This window comes from Magnolia sinica, chromosome 2 (assembly GCF_029962835.1).
Source record: "Magnolia sinica isolate HGM2019 chromosome 2, MsV1, whole genome shotgun sequence".
In the NCBI taxonomy this organism is placed as follows: domain Eukaryota; kingdom Viridiplantae; phylum Streptophyta; class Magnoliopsida; order Magnoliales; family Magnoliaceae; genus Magnolia; species Magnolia sinica.
Window position 1 is genome coordinate 69,598,102 of NC_080574.1, and position 19,249 is coordinate 69,617,350.

Genomic DNA, 19,249 nt, shown 5'->3' on the forward strand with positions numbered 1-19,249 from the left:
TAACTTAAAAAGGAGTATATCCAAACCTCAAGTGGACCACACCACTGGAAACAGTGTGAATTGAACATCTACCGTTGAAAAATTCTTAGGGACAACAGAAGTTTTAGATCAAGCTGATATTTGTGCTTTCCCTTCATCCATGTCTTTCTGATCTTATGAACAGGTTGGATGACAAATAAACATCACTAGGGGCCTTAGAAATTTTTCAACAGTTGAAATCAATACTTCCACTTTTTCCAGTGGTATGGTCCACTTGAGCTTTGTATATGCATCAATTTTGGGTTGAACCCGTAAAATGATCTAGAAAAATGAATGGACGGTGTGGATAAATCACATGCATTCGCATTAGGCCCAACTGAGTTTACTCAGTACGATAAGAGCGTACTGAGTAACTCAGTACACAATCCGATTTCGAGTGAAACAGGAAGCGGATTGCGTACTGAGTAACTCAGTACCCTTAGCGTACTGAGTAAATTGTGTGGGGTCCACTGTTATTTATTTATTTTATCCACTCCTTTAATCCATGTTAACAGATAATTTTAGGGCTTGATCCCAAAAGAGAAGTAAATTAAAATCTCAAGTGGACCACACCACAGGAAACAGTTTGATTGAACATCTACCATTGAAACTTTTTTGGAGGCCAAAAAAGTTTTGGATCAAGCTGATGTTTATGTTTTCTCTTTATCCATGTCTTTGTGATCTTATGAACAGGTTGGATGACAATTAAAAATTACTTTGGACTTTAGGAAGGTTTCAATGGTGGAAATCATTATTCCACACTGTTTCTTGTTTAATGGTCCACTTGAGCTTTGGATTTACTTAAATTTTAGGATCAACTACTAAAATTAGCAGTAAAAATGTATGGATGGTGTGGATAAACACATAAATTCACAGTGGGCCCAACTGAGTTTACTCCGTACGATAAAAGCCTACTGAGTAACTCAGTACGCAATCCGATTTCAGTGAAACGGAAGCGGATTGCTTACTGAGTAACTCAGTACCCTTAGCGTACTGAGTAAACTCTGTGGGGACCACCTTAATTCATGCATTTTATTCAACCCGTTCATCCATTTTACCAGATAATTTTAGGGCTTTAGCCCAAAAATAAAACCTATAAAAAGATCGAGTGGACCACACCAATGTAAACAGTGTGAATTGAACTTCTACCGTTGAAAAGTTCTTAGGGGCCACAGAAGTTTTAGATCAAGCTGATATTTGTTTTTTCCCTTCATACATTTCTATTTGATCTTATTAACAGGTTGGATGGAAAATAAACATTACTGCATGCCTCATAAAGGTTTCAACGGTGGAAACCAAAACCTCCACTGTTTCATGTGGTATGGTCCAGTTGAGCTGTGGATATACTTCCATTTTGATCTCAACGCCTAAAATGATCTCTAAAAACGGATGGACGGCGTGGATAAACCACATGCATTCACAGTGGGCCCAACAGAGTTTACTCAGTACGATAAGAGCGTACTGAGTAACTCAGTACACAATCCGATTTCCAGTGAAACAGGCTCTGAGAGTCAATAGAATGCTGCCACGTCAACTCAGTACCCCTTACGGTACTGAGTTACTCAGTACACAATCCGATTCCCTTTCTTCAGTATTTCAGGAGAGACGTTAATGCATTCCAATTCAAAATTTCCAAGCTGGGTCGGAAGCAGCCATGGCGAGGCAAGCTCGTCCTTTTCTTCGAAATTCCCACACCATTCTCCTCCACAGCCTCAACCCAATTACAGCCTCTATCCAACAAGCCCAACAAGCCCATGGCCACATCCTCAAAACAGGCCTCTCCAGTCACACTCACCTCACCACCAAGCTTCTCTCCCTCTATGCCCATCTCCTTCGTTTCTCCGATGCCGCTCTCCTCCTCGACTCCCTCGCTGACCCCGATGCCTTCTCCTTTTCTACCCTCATATCCGCCTGCTCCAAGTCTGGCCTCTTCGGCCAGTCTCTGTGCCTCTTCCGCCGAATGCTCTCCCTTGGCCTCCCACCCGACAGCTTTATCTTTCCCAGCACCCTCAAGGCCTGTGCGGGCCTATCGGCCATTGATACTGGCCGACAGGTCCATGGGCTTGCGTGGGCAAGTGGATTCAATTCGGATTGCTTTGTGCAATCCTCCCTTGTTCACATGTATGTGAAGTGTGATGAAATGTGGGACGCTCATCGGGTGTTTGATGGAATGATGGAACCGAATGTGGTTAGTTGGAGTGCGATGGTCGCAGGATACGCTCGGCAGGGGCTTGTAGATGAGGCGATCCGCCTTTTTGATCGGATGCAGGATTCAGGAGTAGAACCCAATTTGGTGTCTTGGAACGGTTTGATCTCAGGGTTTAACCATAATAGGCACTCGTCCGAATCAGTGGCCGTGTTAAAGAAGATGCATATGCAGGGGTTCAAGCCCGACGAGACTAGCATCTCAAGCGTGCTTCCTGCTGTAGGGGATTTAGAGGATTTGGCAACCGGCAAGCAGATTCATGGCTATGTGATCAAGCAAGGGTATGGGTCAGATGCTTGTGTTGTTAGTGCACTTGTTGATATGTATGGGAAGTGCCAGTGCACAACGGAGATGTTGCAATTGTTTGATGAGATGGTTGGAATTGATGTGGGCTCATGCAATGCACTGGTTGCGGGTCTCTCTCACAATGGCCTTGTTGATGATGCGTTGAGAGTGTTCAGGCAATTCAAAGATGGAGGAATAGAGTTGAATGTTGTGTCATGGACCTCCATAGTCGCTTCTTGTGCGCAGAATGGGAAGGATATTGAAGCGTTAGAGCTTTTTAGAGAGATGCAACTTGTGGGTGTGAAGCCCAATTTAGTGACAATTCCATGCTTGCTACCGGCATGTGCGAACATTGCAGCATTGATTCATGGAAAGGCGGTCCATGGCTTCTCTCTCAGGAGGGTGATTTTGGATGACGTGTACATTGGCAGTGCTTTGATTGATATGTACGCCAAGTGCGGGAGAATCGGTGATGCTCAGCGTGTCTTTGATGGGATGCCATCCAGGAATGTTGTTTCATGGAATGCCATCATGGGTGGATATGCAATGCATGGGAAGGGTAAGGAAGCTATGGAGCTATTTTCTTTGATGGAGCAGAGTGGGCAGAAGCCTGATTTTATCAGCTTCACTTGTGTGCTATCTGCCTGCAGCCAAACTGGCCTAACAGAAGAAGGATTTCGCTATTTTAACAACATGTCTCGTGAGTATGGTATTATGGCTAGAATGGAGCACTACGCTTGCATGGTTAGTCTCCTAAGTCGTGCAGGAAAGCTAGAAGAGGCATCTGCCATGATCAAAGAGATGCCATTTGAGCCAGATGCTTGTATTTGGGGAGCATTGCTTAGTTCATGTAGAGTTCATGGGAATGTGAGTTTGGGCGAAAAGGCAGCTGAGAGCCTCTTCAAATTGGAGCCAAGAAATGCTGGGAACTATGTTCTTCTTTCTAATATATATGCTGCTAAAGGCATGTGGGATGGGGTAGATAGGGTTAGGGAAATGATGAAGTGCATGGGCTTGAGGAAGAACCCTGGTTGTAGTTGGATTGAGATGAAGAACAAGGTGCACACACTTCTAGCGGGGGACACATCTCATCCTCAGATGACCCAAATCCTTGAGAGATTGGGTAGGTTGAACATGGAGATGAAGAAATTGGGTTACCTCCCGAATACTAACTTTGTCCTGCAGGACGTTGAGGAACAAGAGAAGGAGCATATCTTGTGCCGGCACAGTGAGAAGTTAGCAATTGGGTTGGGGCTTTTGAACACACCACCTCGGTCCCCTCTTCGTGTCATTAAGAACCTCCGAATCTGTGGAGATTGCCATGTGGCAATAAAATTCATATCGAGCTTTGAAGAGAGAGAAATATTTGTCAGGGATACGAATCGGTTTCACCATTTTAAGAACGGAGTGTGTTCTTGCGGGGATTACTGGTGAGCAATGATGTTCAGTGCAGACGAAGAGTCATCATAAGCCCTCTGTGGCTCAGAGACACTGTTTGACATTGGGGTACTCGAGTGATCATGGGTCTCCTTAATGTCCAGTTTTCAGTGTTGCATGGTGGTACATGATGTGAAAATCACATGTGACCTTCATCACAACAGATGCTAGGGAGGGGCACTTCCAACTTTTCAGTTCAGCTAGCTGTGTTAATAACCCGATTAGAAGCTTCTACAGAGACTGGAGGTGATGGTCAGCTTCTTGCTTTTATGGTAAATCGTAGCTTTATGTGGGAGAAAATGCATCTGATCACAAGTTTTACATGAATTGTAGTTTAGGCAGGGAAAAATGATGATGAAGTTTATTCATGAAGGTGCTGGTACACATCGGCTCCTACCTCCATCTTCAATGCATTCAAAGTATGTCAATCATTCACGGCTTGCTGGAAAGTAACGCTGCACATCACTCTGGAGTACTAGAAGAAAGATCAGTGGAAAATAGCAAGATACCAATTTTCAAGCAGCATTGAAGGTATTTTTGTCTTGTTCTTTTGTTAATTTCTCATTTCTATGATTGGATGGCATTCCTTTTGGGAGATTTGGTTATCGTGTGCTTCATATATACAAGCCTTCGTGGTCAATTAACTCCATTCCATTTTGGCGGGTGTTCTGCTTTCCGGAGTAGAAGTTCCTGCTTTTTGGTATTCCATTTTGGAAACGCCACACAGAATTTTATATAAATTCAAGTTCTAACTCAAAAGAGAGGATTTCTGATGTCAAACCTCCCATTTTAGAGGAATTATTGGTCTAGAGCCTCAATAATTGCATACGTTCCTAAGAAAGATGTTGTGTATGTGGGGCCCATCCTTAGTCAATCATGGATTTCTATTTGATGGACCCCTCTGTTGATGGTTGATGCTCCAAAGTTCATCCAGCTTGGAGGATCCTCTCCCTTCAGTCTTTGGCCTATTTTCTGTTGAGTGTGGACACAGAAGATAGTTCTTGTTACAGTTTTATATGTTGAACATCCACTCCATTGTAATCAAGTTCCTGGATCCTAATCATAACCTGATGATATACTTAGACATAGGGGTGTACATCGAGTCGAACCGAGTCGAGCTGGCCTCAGCTCGACTCGGCTCGAACACCGGCTGACCTCAGCTCGAACTCAGCTCAGCTCGGTCCTCTAGCCTGACTGGCCAGCTCGGCTTGGTTCGGTCAGCAGCTCGGGCCGAGTTCGAGCCAAGATCGAGCCGAGTTTCCATTGAGGCATTTCCACAAACACCTGATCTGCAACTTCAAAATACTACTGTTTTACAAACAAAGGCAATGTTTTTACAGGTATTTTATCAAACACCTTTCAAGTAACATAAAAACCCAAAAAAAAAAGAAGAGAAAAAAGGTATTTGTTTTATGTACATGCCTTGCTTGCTCGGTTCATCTATTGTTCCTTTACTTGCAAGACGATCAACCACTGTTCATCCATTGTTCCTTTACTTGCAAGGTATGGGAATTCTTTGTTGCCTTATCCAACATTCAGTGGGTGATGAATTAATACCGCTCTGTTAAGGACCTTCTATAGACCTAGCATGGTGGCAGATTTGGGAAGGAGGGCAAGGCAGTATGGCGTCTTATCCTCATGGCTGCCTACTGAGTCATCTAGTGCGAAAGGAATAGTAAGTGTTTTAGGAATAGGAGTTTATCCTTGGAGGGAGTGGTGGAGGTGGTGAGATGGGCATCTCAAGTGGAAGCAGTGGATATTTGTATCCTTGTATCTATTCTTGGGATGTAATTCACTTGGGCTGTATTCTTTACCTACTTAGCTTGTGGTTTGGCAGGTTTTCTAATACAATTTCATTACTCTTCAAGAAGAAGAGAGGGAAAAAAGAGGGCCCCTTAAGTATCCACATGCACTGCCATACTCTATGATAAATCAAAGATGACATTTTGGTTGAGTCATTTTATCAAATAGTTGGTGAGCAACATCAATGGCAAAGTAACCAAGTCACCAAACTGGTTCGATCTGAGTTCGATTCGTGTTGTATTTGAGTTGGATTCTATCTGAGTCGAGTCGAGCTGGGGCCTGCTCGAACTCGGCTCAAACTCATTTTCGAGCTCAAAAAATCAGCTCGACTCGGCTCGAACTCAGCTTCAAACTGAGTCAAATCGAGCTTTTTTGAGTCGAGTTGAGCGAGCTAACCGAGCTAGCTCGGTTCGTGTACACCCCTACTTAGACATCATGATTTGTTCCAATATGCTTAACCTCTCCCACACTTGTATAGGCCGGTGAGCTCATTTGCTTGGATTTGGCTAATAATCAAGTGGAGAGAGGTTCGTATGTGTTGTGGAGAATAGAGGAAGAATTTGGGTAAGAACTATGAGAGATTGCCTATCTCTCCTCTCCTAATCTATTTTATTAGAAGAGCCCCAATACAAAATAGTATAGTGCTCCAAGGGAGCACCTAAATACAAATTAATGAGGGGCAAAATAGAACTATATATTCCAACTCGCCCTGTAGCTAGAGCATAGATGTCACACATGCCCAGCTTGCACGAAGTCTCATGAAGATGCGATGAATGAACAACTTTGGTAAGAAGACCCATCAACTGGTCCTTAAGTGAACGTGAGGTGTAGACTGTGACCCGAAGAGACTTTCTAACTATGCTTCATCCACTCATGAAAGATAAGATTAGAAGCAATATGAGTAGCCACTTGATTGTCACACTGTAATAGAATATGGATAGAAACGTCAACTCCCAGTTCTTGGAAGGGAGACCAAAGCCAGAGAGGACTTCACTGGTAACATGACCCATGGAATGATACTTTACTTTGGCTGATGAGAGAGTGATAGGAGGTTGCTTTTTTATCTTCCAAGAGAAAAGATTCCATTTAATGAGGACATCACATCACGTACACCTTTGCGTACATATCAGAGGAGGAAGCGCGCCGCACCGATTTCTCTGTGGCTGGGCGAGTACCCATGTTCATGTTGAAGACCCCACGTGTAGGTGCAAGCATCTGGAAGACCCCACATTGGGAAGATGCACATGGGTTGCTTTAGAAAGTGATTTGGACCGTCGGATTTGAGGGACGTGACGATTGGGTTGTTGGATCGCATGGATTACATGATCGGGTCGTTGATCGTGGACCATTTTCGTCATCATAGGACATAATTATGTTTTAGGATTTAGTTTATGATTGATTTATGCTTTGGACACCTTATGAGTGATTTTATTTAATTTTTCATTAGAATAGGGTTATTTTAATTTAAAAAATCACTAAACAAGGTTTTTTTTTTTTTTCTAGGGGGCTTGACCTCCTCATTGCTTGCTTTTGTGATTAAAAAAGAAAAGAAAAGAGAACTCCTTTGTTTTCTCCATAATCATCATATGATGTGAGGATATCTTCCATGTGACTTGGAAGGAAGATTGGTGCGAAGCTTATCTTCATCAACAGAAGTGCGGGGCTTCCTCCACACTCACATCTCTTTATCAACAATCGAGGTATTTCTTCAAGTTTCTTCTTTTATTTTTCTTCATTTCTCCAAATCTATCAACAACCTTCATATTCTCCTCCTTTATACCTTCTCGACAAGCCAAACCAGAAAATCCCAAAACCCAACCTACCTAGCCCACACGTGTGACCCTACGGCCACACGTGTGAACCCATAGGGCTGCCTGTACGGTCCCACCCTTGTCCCTTTGGCCTCCCACTACCTTTACAACAAAAACCCTTCCTACCTACCCATAAACCCTAACCCTAACCATAAAATTCCCAAATCTCCAAAATTTCCCAAATTCCTAAACTCCCAAACCCTAGATCTTCAAATCCTTTAATTCACCTAAAATCCCTGACTTCCCTACACCCAAAACCCTAATTCCCCTATAATTAAAGCCTAAACAACCAATCCCTTTGCCCAATTTACCTAATTAAACCCTAATTTCCAGTTTTCCCAAATTTCCATAAACCTTAGGTAGTGTTAGACCTTCCTCTTTAAAATAGTCTTAACCCTATGCTATTTGGATGTTTCTACATCCATTAGATCCTATCTTCCCATATTTAATGGTCTTTTAGGATGATGTTTGGCAACTTAGGCTTAAACTATGCATGATCTCCTTTTAGAATCTTGGTATTTGTGATGATGATAGCAAGCTTTGTGATTTTTATTAATTAATTTAATCTTGTTAATTGATCTCTCACACTAATTGAGTTCATGCATTGGTCCTACATCAGCCTCCCTATAGGTGCAGTAACCTATAGTAGACCTCTATCATTAGAGGACCCGATCCAATTTGCATCATAATGCACAATATACATGAGCATGAAGATGCCCATGATTAGAGTACAAGAATCCCTTTTGAGGTGCTGACTTTAGGTAGCAGAGAATTCTGTAAACAGTTCTAGGTGGTCAGTACATGGCACTTGCATGAATGATTGATGACACTAATAACATAGGCAATATTTGGATGAGTAGTATTAAATAAGTGAGACTTCAGTTAAATCGATGAGACATTCTTGAGTCTTTTTTAGGCACTTCGAGTCCTTAGTATGAAGGCGATGATTCACCTCGATTGGAGGGTCTCTGCAAGACGAGAACCGAGCATGCCAATCTCTTGAAGGAGATCAAGGGGTGTATTTCTACCGAGTGATGAAGATGCCTTTCTTGGCAGTAACCTCAATACTAAGAAAGTACTTAAGCACACCACAATCCTTAATCTAAATGATACCCGCAACTCCTTCACAGTAGTAATCCCAAGTTCACTATCACTAAAAGTAACAATATCATTGACATAGTCAAACAGTATAGTCAAAGATGATTGTGTCCATTTATGCACATGGAATGATCTTATGACGGAAACCTACTTGAGACTGGTTTGTTGAATTGTTTAAACCATGATATACACCTCTTCATGAAGATTGGCATGAAGGTATGTATTCTTCACAACCAACTGGTGAAGATGCCAATTACGATGAGTAACAATATACAGAAAAACACACACCGTGTTCTGATCGATCCCAAGGGTTGACAACTCCAAGTGTAGGGCTACGATGCAGTAATAACTCGGTGAGACCGAGGTCAATTCCTAGGGAAATTACTGAGAACACACTTAGAACTAATCAGATTGTCTAGGTTTTTAATCCAGCGAAGTAGAAAGGGTTTAAAACAATTAATAAAAACAACTACGGATCCAAGAATCCCCAGTCAATAGAACTTGAACTTAATTCATCTTCTCGAGTTGACAACTCAACTAGAACTGGATTCCAATCCATTCTAATTGGAAGATAACACAATAAAATCAATCATAAACATCCAACATAAATTAGAATCATGATAAGCTTGATCTCTCATGAAGATTTAGGTAATCAAATCGCAAGGAATCGAAAGCATCCAATGTACCCAAAGGCGACAATAGATTAATCAATTTTACAAATGAATTCCTTCTCCAATTTATGAATTCAATCACATCCAATCACAATTCAACATAAATAACCTAAAACTTTTATTTAAAATGAATTAAATATTTAATATCCATCAAAAGGTTTATCCCTTAGCCTTAGCTAAGAGATTAGCCAAGCATGACTAACATCTTAAACAAAAATAAAAGAAAAACTTGAAAAATAAACTAGAACCGAATGATTGAGGAGGAAGGACGATTCAGTAGAAGCCACGCCACCCCTTGGTCTCTCTCCCAAGCCTTAATTCGTACCTAAAATAGGCTAAAACACCTCTTTAAATAGAGAAAATCTACACAGAATTTAGACCGGCTTCAAAATTCCACACTTTTGTTATGCTTTGGTCGCACCGACGTTGAGCTGAGTCCAACTGAAGATACCTTTGGCTGCAACCGAATTTCATCAAAATCCGTCTAAAGTCTGTCTCCCTTTGGTCGGACCGAACTCTCCTTCGGTGGCACCGAACATCACATCGGTCGCACCTAACTGTCGAGCCGAATTAAGTCTAAAAATCATTATTTCTTGCTAGACTGTTTTTGGCACTTTCGGTCGGACTGAATCAACCTTAGGTCGGACCGTATATATTATTCTTGTTATTGGACTGTGTGATTTTCCAGACTTTTCCCCATCCTTGGTACTTGGTTTTCTTGGATCTTTGACACTTGAAATCTTCAATGTTATCCTCCAAACATTCAATTCTTTACTTAATCATTCTTTGAGCTTTAATTCTTCCTTCTTAACATGATTTCATCTTTGTCTTGCCAATTACCTCGCATGTAAAAAACATATGTTAGTAAATCAATTTAGCACTTAAATGCATGGAAACTAATGCAATTGAGAGGATAAATGTGCAATATTTAGGCTTGATCATGTTCAACTTGGTGACTGGTGTGAACATCTTGTGATAATCAACTCCAAATTGTTGGGTAAAACTTTACCACAAGACAAGCTTTGTGGTGAGCAATTGATCCAGCTGGATTATACTTCAATGTGTACTGCCATTTGCATCAGGCGACATGCTTTCCCAATGGCAAATCAACCAAATCCTAAGTTCCGTGCTTATCAAGGGTAGCCATTTCTTCTACCATAGTTGCTTTCCAACGTGGATCTGCTAGAGTATTTGCAACTCTAGAAGGAATGAGTACAAAAGACAGAGGAAAGAAAGACTTTGCAAGATGGAGATGTTTTTCGTAAGAGACAAATGACTAATTGGGTGAGAAGTACTCAATATGTATCCTTTTGAAACAACAGGAACTCTTTCACCTTTACAAAGAGCAATCGGCAACTCTAACAAAGAGGGAGAGGAGGATTGACGAGTATTTGTCTCCCGAACAAGTCAGTGGACAGTTGGTGGTGGATCACCTTTGGATATGGGCCCCTGTGCTTTCCAAGGGTGTACAGATTTAGGGATTTCTTCATTGATTCTGAAGTAATCTGATCTTAACTAAAACCATCTTCTATAACTGGAAGAGGAAGATCATCATCACAATAAGGATTAATATCAATTGTATACTTGTATTAGAACCAAAGCAAGCTACATTCTCAAAGAATGTAACATCCTTCGTTATATACCTTCTCTTCATCTTAGGGTAGTAACATTTCTATCCCTTTTGTGTTTGAGCATACCCAAAGAAGACACATTTGCTAGATTGAGATTCAAGTTTATCTCAAGAGGACCCCAACACATGAATAAAGCATACACATCCAAATACTTTCATAGGGATGTTGAACAATGGTAAATCGGGTTTGAGAAGACAAAGGGGATGGCTATTTCTGAGTGAGTAAAAGGGCATCATGTTGATCATGCAACTGGCAGTAAGAACAGCCTCATCCCGATAGATCTTCGAAACATTCATTCCAACCAACATAGTTCTAGTGACCTCCAGGAGAGGCCAATTTTTATGTTCAACAACTCCATTTTGTTTGGGGTGTTTATAGACAAGATGTTTCAAATTCCATGCCATGATCAGATGATTTTACTGTAGATCATGACATGCATATTCCTTAGCATTTATCAGAACGAAACACCTCTACTCGAGCATCACACTGAGTATTGATTATTTTATGAAACATTTTCACAACTAATGACACCTCATTTCTATTTTCATCAGGTATGGCAAAGTAAACCTAGAAAATATCAATAAAGGAAATGGAGTATATGACACCTCATTTCTATTTTCATTGGTTATAGGAAGGTAAATCTAGAAAATATAAATAAAGGAAATGCAGTATTCATAACCAGAAATAGAGGTAATTCGGGTAGGCCCCCTCACATCAGAATGGATCAAATGGAAAGGAGTAACACTTTTATTTTCACGTGAACAATAAGTAGTTCGGCAATGATTGGATAACTGGCAGGTATCACAATGAACAAAAGTATTCTCAGAAACCTTATTTGGAAACAAGGAAACAAAGACTGAAGAGACTTAACAGACATGTGACCTATAAGAGGGTGCCGCAATTGCATGCGCTCACTAGACCATGAGACATTGTTTACAAAAATTGTCATTTTGCTTTTTGATTGTAATTTGTTTATTAAAATGGTAATTAGATAATATTTGCACTCAGAAATCGCTTTCTAGGGTTTCATTAATCTAGGAGCAATTGCAATCCAGGCCGTGAGATAGCATAAGTCCTTAATTACATCACTTGGGGAAAACCCTTAATTAAAAGGGAAAAACCAAGTAGACTAGTCTGTGAAAGAAATGACTAGTGTATGGCATAATATCCTAATATAATGTTCTTTGTCTCAGAGTGTCCAAAGCATCAGTCAGGAAAGTCTTCAAAAGCTTCAAGGATGTTGATTTCCTGTATAGTCAACAAATGATCAATTAAAATCCAGGGTGTAAGATAGCACAAGCCCCATCTCTTGGGCAAAACCATTGATTAAAAGTGAAAAACCAAGTAGATTGGTCTGTACAAGAAATGACATGCATGATGCGTAATATCCTAATCTAATGTCTTTCATCTTAGAGTGCCTAGAGCATCAATTGGAAAGTGTTCAAGAGCTTCAAGGATGTTGGCATCCTATATAGCCAACAGACCTTCACTACCCCGTCAGACAGTTTCTTATGACATGGTCACAGTTGGGACTTCTGTATTCTATTATGGCCAAGATTCGAAAAATGCTAGATAGAAGAAAGGGGCAAAAGATGCCATCAAAACAGGGTCATGAAGCTGGGACCCTATCACTTGGTGTAGGTGATGTCAGGCTTTGAGGCCCTATAGTGCTGAGATTTCAAGGCTAAGGTAACGACTCTTAGCAGTCACATAAAGGTCTTAGCACATGTAGCTGTGAATCAGGGATCAAAGTGTAACAGTTTCCAGTCCTGGCACTTGGTCTTCAGTGAACAATGACTGAAGCTATCTACTCCAGGTGTAGATACTGGTGAGACAGGTTTGTGCTAGGTGCAGAGCCTTCCTTAACGGAGTTCTATGGAATGGGTGCAAAGCCTTCCATTAAGGGAGATGGAGTGTTTAGACTAGTGAGGCTCATGTCAGCTACGAGATGAGCGCCGATGCCTAAAGTCTTGACAAAATCAAATCTTGAATACTGGATACCTTGCAAATGAGGCTTAAAGGGGCAGTTATACTCTTCTAGCACTTGTATTCCCACCAAAAAGTTAGTTAGACAGTTAAACCTACGTGTCATTAGGGCTTGGCTTATGTGTCTATGCCTAGGATGACCCAATGGAGCTTAAGGTTGATGCACTCTGTAGACAGGCGCACAGGCTCTTCTGTTTTCTAAAATGTGTTCACCCTATGACGAAGGTATTCAATAACGTTAGTGGTGGTTGTAACAACCACCGCCGTTACTGTTACGATATAGACCATAATGGCCTTTACAGCTATTTTTTAGTACCAAAATTGGCCCGCAACAGCCCGTTATGCGTAACAGTGTCCACCATTACTGTTACATAATGGTCGTCGCGTAACCCGATTTTACCCACCATGCCTATGACGGTGGTGTATACTCCATGAGAACTCTTCTGAATGGCACCAGGTGTCCACTAGATAGCCCAACAGACAAGCGGTAGGAATATCACTACCATCAACTAGTTCTAGCCTATGAACTTCACACGACCACAACCAATCCTCATCCTATTCTAAAAATCCCGAAGAACTCCTAATCCTATTCTAAAAATCTTGAAGAACGCAATTAGGCAAAAGAAATCGAAACAACAATTTGTTAAGTGAGAGCACTTACTAATATCAAGTTCGAAGGAAAGGATGGAACACAAGGTACTGAAAGGTCACAATAAAGAGATGAGTTGAGCTGATATGATATCTAATGCAGGGGCATTTTCACACCGGGCTCAAGTGGGGTAGCCTGTGGGATGCGGGGACAGACTCGAGGTGGGTGGCCCATGTGAGGCGGGTGGCTTATGTGACGCAATACCCATGTGATGTGGGGCCCACCGGGGGGGGGCGAGGTCCTAACCCATGCAATGTGGGACCTGGGCTATAAGATAAAAGGATTAATTCGCCATGCTCTATCGGTTCGAGCTTTTAGAGCAAGTGGTTAATTGTCCTACATCAAAGTGATATCAGAGCGGGAGGTCTTGTGTTAGAGACTCCTCACCAGGGGTGATTAATGCAGGGGCATTTTCACACCGGGCTTGAGTGGGGTAACATGTGGGATGCGGGGACACACTCGGGGTGGGTAGCCCGTGTGAGGCGGTACCCATATGATTTGGGGCCCACGAGGGGGGTTCCGCCAAGGTCCCAACCCATGCGATGTGGGGCCTGGGCTATGAGATAAAGGAGATCAATTCGCCATGCTCTATTAGTTCGAGTTTTTAGAGCAAGTGGTTAATTGCCCTGCATCAATATCTTTCTAGAAACTGTAGAGTAGGGCCTATCATCCAATTTTATACAATGAGGGAAATGAAAGTACTAAAGGAAGTTACCTTTCTAGCCACCGACATGATATTGGGCTCCAAAATCAATTACCAAAAATGTGGATGGACCAGAGATAGTCCTAGACGGGGCTTTAAAAAGATGAGGGTGAAGGTTATCGGAAGGGTTGCAAGTATGGCAACATCGACCACAGGGAGTGCATAGTAGCTTGTCCCTGTCGTTGTTCCGAGGAACTGTACATGGCTGCTCCTTTATTGGATTTCCTGTCAATGACAGTTTAGACATAGCAATAAAGGCAAATCTCTCTATAAATGACGTCTTCTGCAACCCAAACGATGCATGATGAGTTGCTTTGCTTCTGCATAATTATTTGCATAGGCCTAGTGATGCAGGACATGAAAATTTAATATGATATGCAAGAATTCAGGCTTTAGATCATACTAATCTTAAAACAATCACAAAAATTCCACATCCCACATAAAGTCAAGCATTCAACTAGGGGAATCTACAAGGGTCCAAGCCTACATATGCTAGAGTTGGATCAATTAAAATTATAGACCAAATAATGATAAAAGGAGAGTAAATTCATCCACACATGCAAAGGATTATTTCCCCAATCCAAGGGATTCACATGTTTCAATTCGGGAAACCCTAGGGTTGTAAAAGGGGGAATAGAACTTGGGATTTAGGGAAATAAGTTGATAGAGGAGTGAAAGAAAGGAGAGAGAGAGAGAACCTGTAATCAGTCCACACATGTGGACAACAGACTAATCTGACGCACGTGCATGGATTGCTGCCCGCACGTGTGTGGGGCCCACGAACCCAAAAAGGGCCAACTAGGGGTTGGTCGACCAGGGATGGGCTATCCACACACTAAGTTTCAGGGCAATCGGATGACTGGTTTGAGCACGGTGCTCCACCGAAGTTTTAGCCCTCCTGCAGGGCCTGATTCTGAAAATCTGTTGTAAAGAAGGATTGGCTATAAAATAAAGGTGGATTTGAAGAGTGAATGGCTGTGAGAGATGACGAATATAGAGGGTAGGAGGTGGGGGTGATTTGAGATGGATGTGACTTCGCACCACGGTAGTTAACCCTTCAAAGAAGGGAGGGTTTTGCACCCAATTGGATTTCCACAACTCAGAGAATTAGAGAAGCAGGAAAACGCAGAATTTTATTCATAATCTTCAATAATAATAAAAACCTACAAGGGGTTGCTTATTTATAAGAAAAACCTATACCCCAAAAGCCACGCCATGTGCACACCCTATTACTTGGAGAAGAAGTAACAAAAATAACAACTAATCAAAGCAATTTAAGCCATCCATGATATTCCTAAGAACAATAATAGCAAAACTCATAGTACTAGATCATTTAGAGTAGTGGGGCATGATCATGAGATCCAATGGTGGGATCTATATGATGATCGGGTCCACTCCAAGGAGCTAAAACAGTCTTCTAACTAGGAGGCCCTCCATGGATGTCGTCATCGATCCAGATCGATGGTGGGGCCCTCCTTCTCCTTGCATACATGCTTAGGGGGGCATACGTGTGCGCGAGATGTCCCCATCAACTTCCCCAGCTACGAAGATTTCGCCACTGGCAAAACAAAACTCCTGAACTGCTCCAAAATTTCAGGATCAACTCGTTGAAGCTCCTCCTCAGTGAGCCACGTACTATCTGAAGATGGGCGTGACTTCCACTTAACCAAATACTTTTGAAACCCGCCGTCCGACATTGATACTATTTGATGGTCCAGAATATCTTCTATCTCCTCTTTGGGTGTGGGAAGGGTAGGTATGGGAGATAGAGGCTAGGAAGAAGGGTTGGGGAGAGGTCATGGATCAAAGGAAACATCTGGGGAATCGGGATGGTTAGGTGAAAGGCTGGATAATGTATCAGGGGTCCCCTGAAAAGTAACTAGATCATCCACATTGAATGTGGAACTAATTCCCATGGAAGGTGGAAGATCTGCCACATACGCATTGAGACCATTTCGTTTTATAATTTTGAATGGTCTAGAGTTACACGCGTGTAATTTACAAACGGCTCCCTAAGGGTACCACTCTGGCCTGATGCGGACCATCACAGAGTCCCCTACATTGAATTCCTTAAAACGTTTATGCTGGTCTGCAGAAAGTTTGTAATGTTCATTTCTAGTAGTGATCTTTCGCTTGATTTCTTAATGCAATGAATGAATGTGATGCGCAAAAGACTCTGCAGACTCTAATGGCCTATGGGACAGGGACATAGGGACAAGATCAATAGGCTTCCTAGGTTTATATGTCCCAAACTGAATATGAAGAATATCACACCAAAGTGTGTCTTTATATGATCCAAACTGAATAGGAACAAGACAACGGTGCGAAACTAGAATGGAAGTTTTATCAACCCAAGACACTTTATAGGGTTGAGGATGTGCTTCAAGCCCAGACGGCTCACAGTGCCAGTTGATGCCACATTGGCACAACTATCACTATCCACAATCATCTTGCAGCTCTTATCACCACATTTTGTGTAAGTATTGGAGATCGTGTTGCGGCACCAATCGTCAGTATTCTTTACTTGTACAAAGGCACAACGCACAACTGCAAGGGTCACGGACTCTTGCACTCCTTCTTCCTCATCACTAGGGGTTTCTGCTGGCTCATATTCTTCCTCCTCACCGTCACTGTCTGAGAGCACTACTTCTACCTGCCCCTTAACAAGGAACACCTTGGTGCCCTCTTTCATGCCACACTGGTGGGCAAAGTGACCAAACCTCTGACATTTAAAACACTTAGTCGCATCGCTTCTGCGCGAACTAGATCCGACAACTTCTTTACCCTTATCATCCTTGGGCCTAGACTGAGAACTATTGGAAGGCTTGTACTGATATTCAGTGCCAGGTTTATCCCCAGAAGGGTTAGCCTTAGCGCCAAAATCATGAGACTCAAACCTCCTTCCCACAGATGCTTTGAGGTATTGCTCGACCTCCAACACTACTTGATACATCTGTTCAAGAGTATCTATGTCTTTGGCGAGCAATTTTCTCCTAATGTCAGAACAGAGGCCCGTTTTAAATCGAGCAAGAGTGAGTACGAGATCCTTATCATCTTCACATCAAGTCAAGTACTCTTCGAACTTCTCAATGTATTCCGCTGCACTCATGGAACCTTGTTGAAGAGATTGTCATTCCTCAACTAACCTCAAGTGATAAAAGAAAGAGAGGTACTTCTCCTTGAGAGTTTCTTTCATTTCTCTCCAATGGACTATTGGGAGCTCCCTCAACCTTTTTTTCTTTCGCTTTACAGTAGCCTAAAATCCCTTTGCTTGGCCCGCAAGCTTTATCTTGGCGAATCGAACTCAACGAGCATCCGACATGTCATACCACTCAAAATAGTGGTCCATATTCGCCAACCATTCTAAAAAAGCCTTAAGGTCCAAGTGGCCATTAAATGTAGGGGCCTCTACTCTAACTCCCTTGAGGAGTTGCGCATCTGGGTCATAATGATCATGATGCCCCTTGCAATGTGGGTGCGCGGGTACGCACCCATGACCAATTCCTTGGCCACATCCATTCCTTGGTCTATCCTCCTGACCACCTGCCTGAGATTGGACATTTTCCCCAATGGTGAGGTTTGCCCGGCCAGAGGTTTCTAATTGGGTAACGCTCATGTTAAGCTGTTCAAAGCGTTGGTTAATATGTTGTTCCAAGCGCTTACCAAAAGACTTAAACTGTCGGGTTATATTGTTCATTGATTCTTGCAATTGCTCCATGTTTAGTATAGGGTGCAAGCCAAAACCACGACCAGTACGTGTGGGCATACAACTACTCACTTAACTCAAAGACCCAATAACACAACTATATGCACCTAAATGGGACTAAATAATCCTATTGGATTCTATATGAAGGAAACTACACAATGCTACTAAAATTCCAGCAACCTAACTGCCCAAAGAGTCCGTCAACAGAAAATTCAGCCAAGAAATTTGAGGATTTTCTGACAGTAGAAAATTCAGCAGCCCCTAATGCGAATGATGGGTCCTAAACAACCCTATATGATGAGATTTAACGCAAATTAAACATGAGTAGACTAAACCCTAAACGTGCAATGCAATCCCCTATGAAAAACCTAAGCTCTGATACCAAATTTGATGTAGGACATGAAAATTTAATATGATATGCAAGAATTCAGGCTTTAGATCATACTAATCTTAAAACAATCACAAAAAATTCCACATCCCACATAAAGTTAAGCATTCAACTAAGGGAATCTATAAGGGTCCAAGCCTACACATGTTAGGGCTGGATCAATTAAAATTATTGACCAAACGATGATCAAAGGAGAGTAGATTCATCCACACGCGCAAAGGATTATTTCCCCAATTCGAGGGATTCACGTGTTTCAATTCGGGAAACCTTAGGGTTGTAAAAGGGGGAATAGAACTTGGGATTTTGGATAATCTAAGGTTAGGGTTAAGGAAATAAGGTGATAGAGGAGTGAAATAGAGGAGAGAGAACCTGTAATCAATCCACACGTGTGGACAACAGGCTGGTCTGACACACGTGCGTGGATTGCTGCCCGCACGTGTGTGGGGCCCACGAACCCAAAAAGGGCCAACTAGGGGTTGGTTGGTCAGGGATGGGCCATCCACACACCAAGTTTTAGGGCAATTGGATGTATGGTTTGAGCACGGTGCTCCACCGAAGTTTCAACTCTCCTGCAAGGCCTGATTCTAGAAATCTAATGTAGAGAAGGATTGGCTACAAAATAAAGGTGGATTTGAAGAGTGAATGGCTGTGAGAGATGACGAATATAGAGGATAGGAGGTGGGGGCGATTTGAGATGGATGTGGCTTTGCACCACGGTAGTTAGCCCTTCAAAGAAAGGAGGGTTTTGCACCCAATTGGATTTCCACAACTCAGAAAATTGGAGAAGCAGGAAAACGTAGAATTTTATTTATGATCTTCAATAATTAAAAAAAAACCTACAAGGGGTTGCCTATTTA

At 42.1% G+C, this 19,249-nt stretch overlaps 1 protein-coding gene across 4 annotated transcripts in view; it reads left to right on the top strand.

The window, feature by feature from the left end:
• Positions 1-1,631: 1,631 nt before the first annotated feature.
• LOC131237183 (pentatricopeptide repeat-containing protein At1g20230) overlaps positions 1,632-19,249 on the top strand; it is a 43,826-nt gene continuing 26,208 nt past the window's right edge. For 2 of the 4 annotated variants that reach the window (XM_058234855.1, XM_058234854.1), the window contains exons 1-2: positions 1,632-4,192; positions 4,280-4,477. In XM_058234855.1, coding sequence (XP_058090838.1) covers positions 1,673-3,943 — 2,271 coding nt within the window. In that variant the 5' untranslated portion in view covers positions 1,632-1,672 and the 3' untranslated portion in view covers positions 3,944-4,192; positions 4,280-4,477. Of the gene's footprint in view, positions 4,193-4,279; positions 4,596-19,249 lie in introns of those variants that run through there. The other 2 variants (XM_058234853.1, XM_058234856.1) reach the window with 2 other exon arrangements.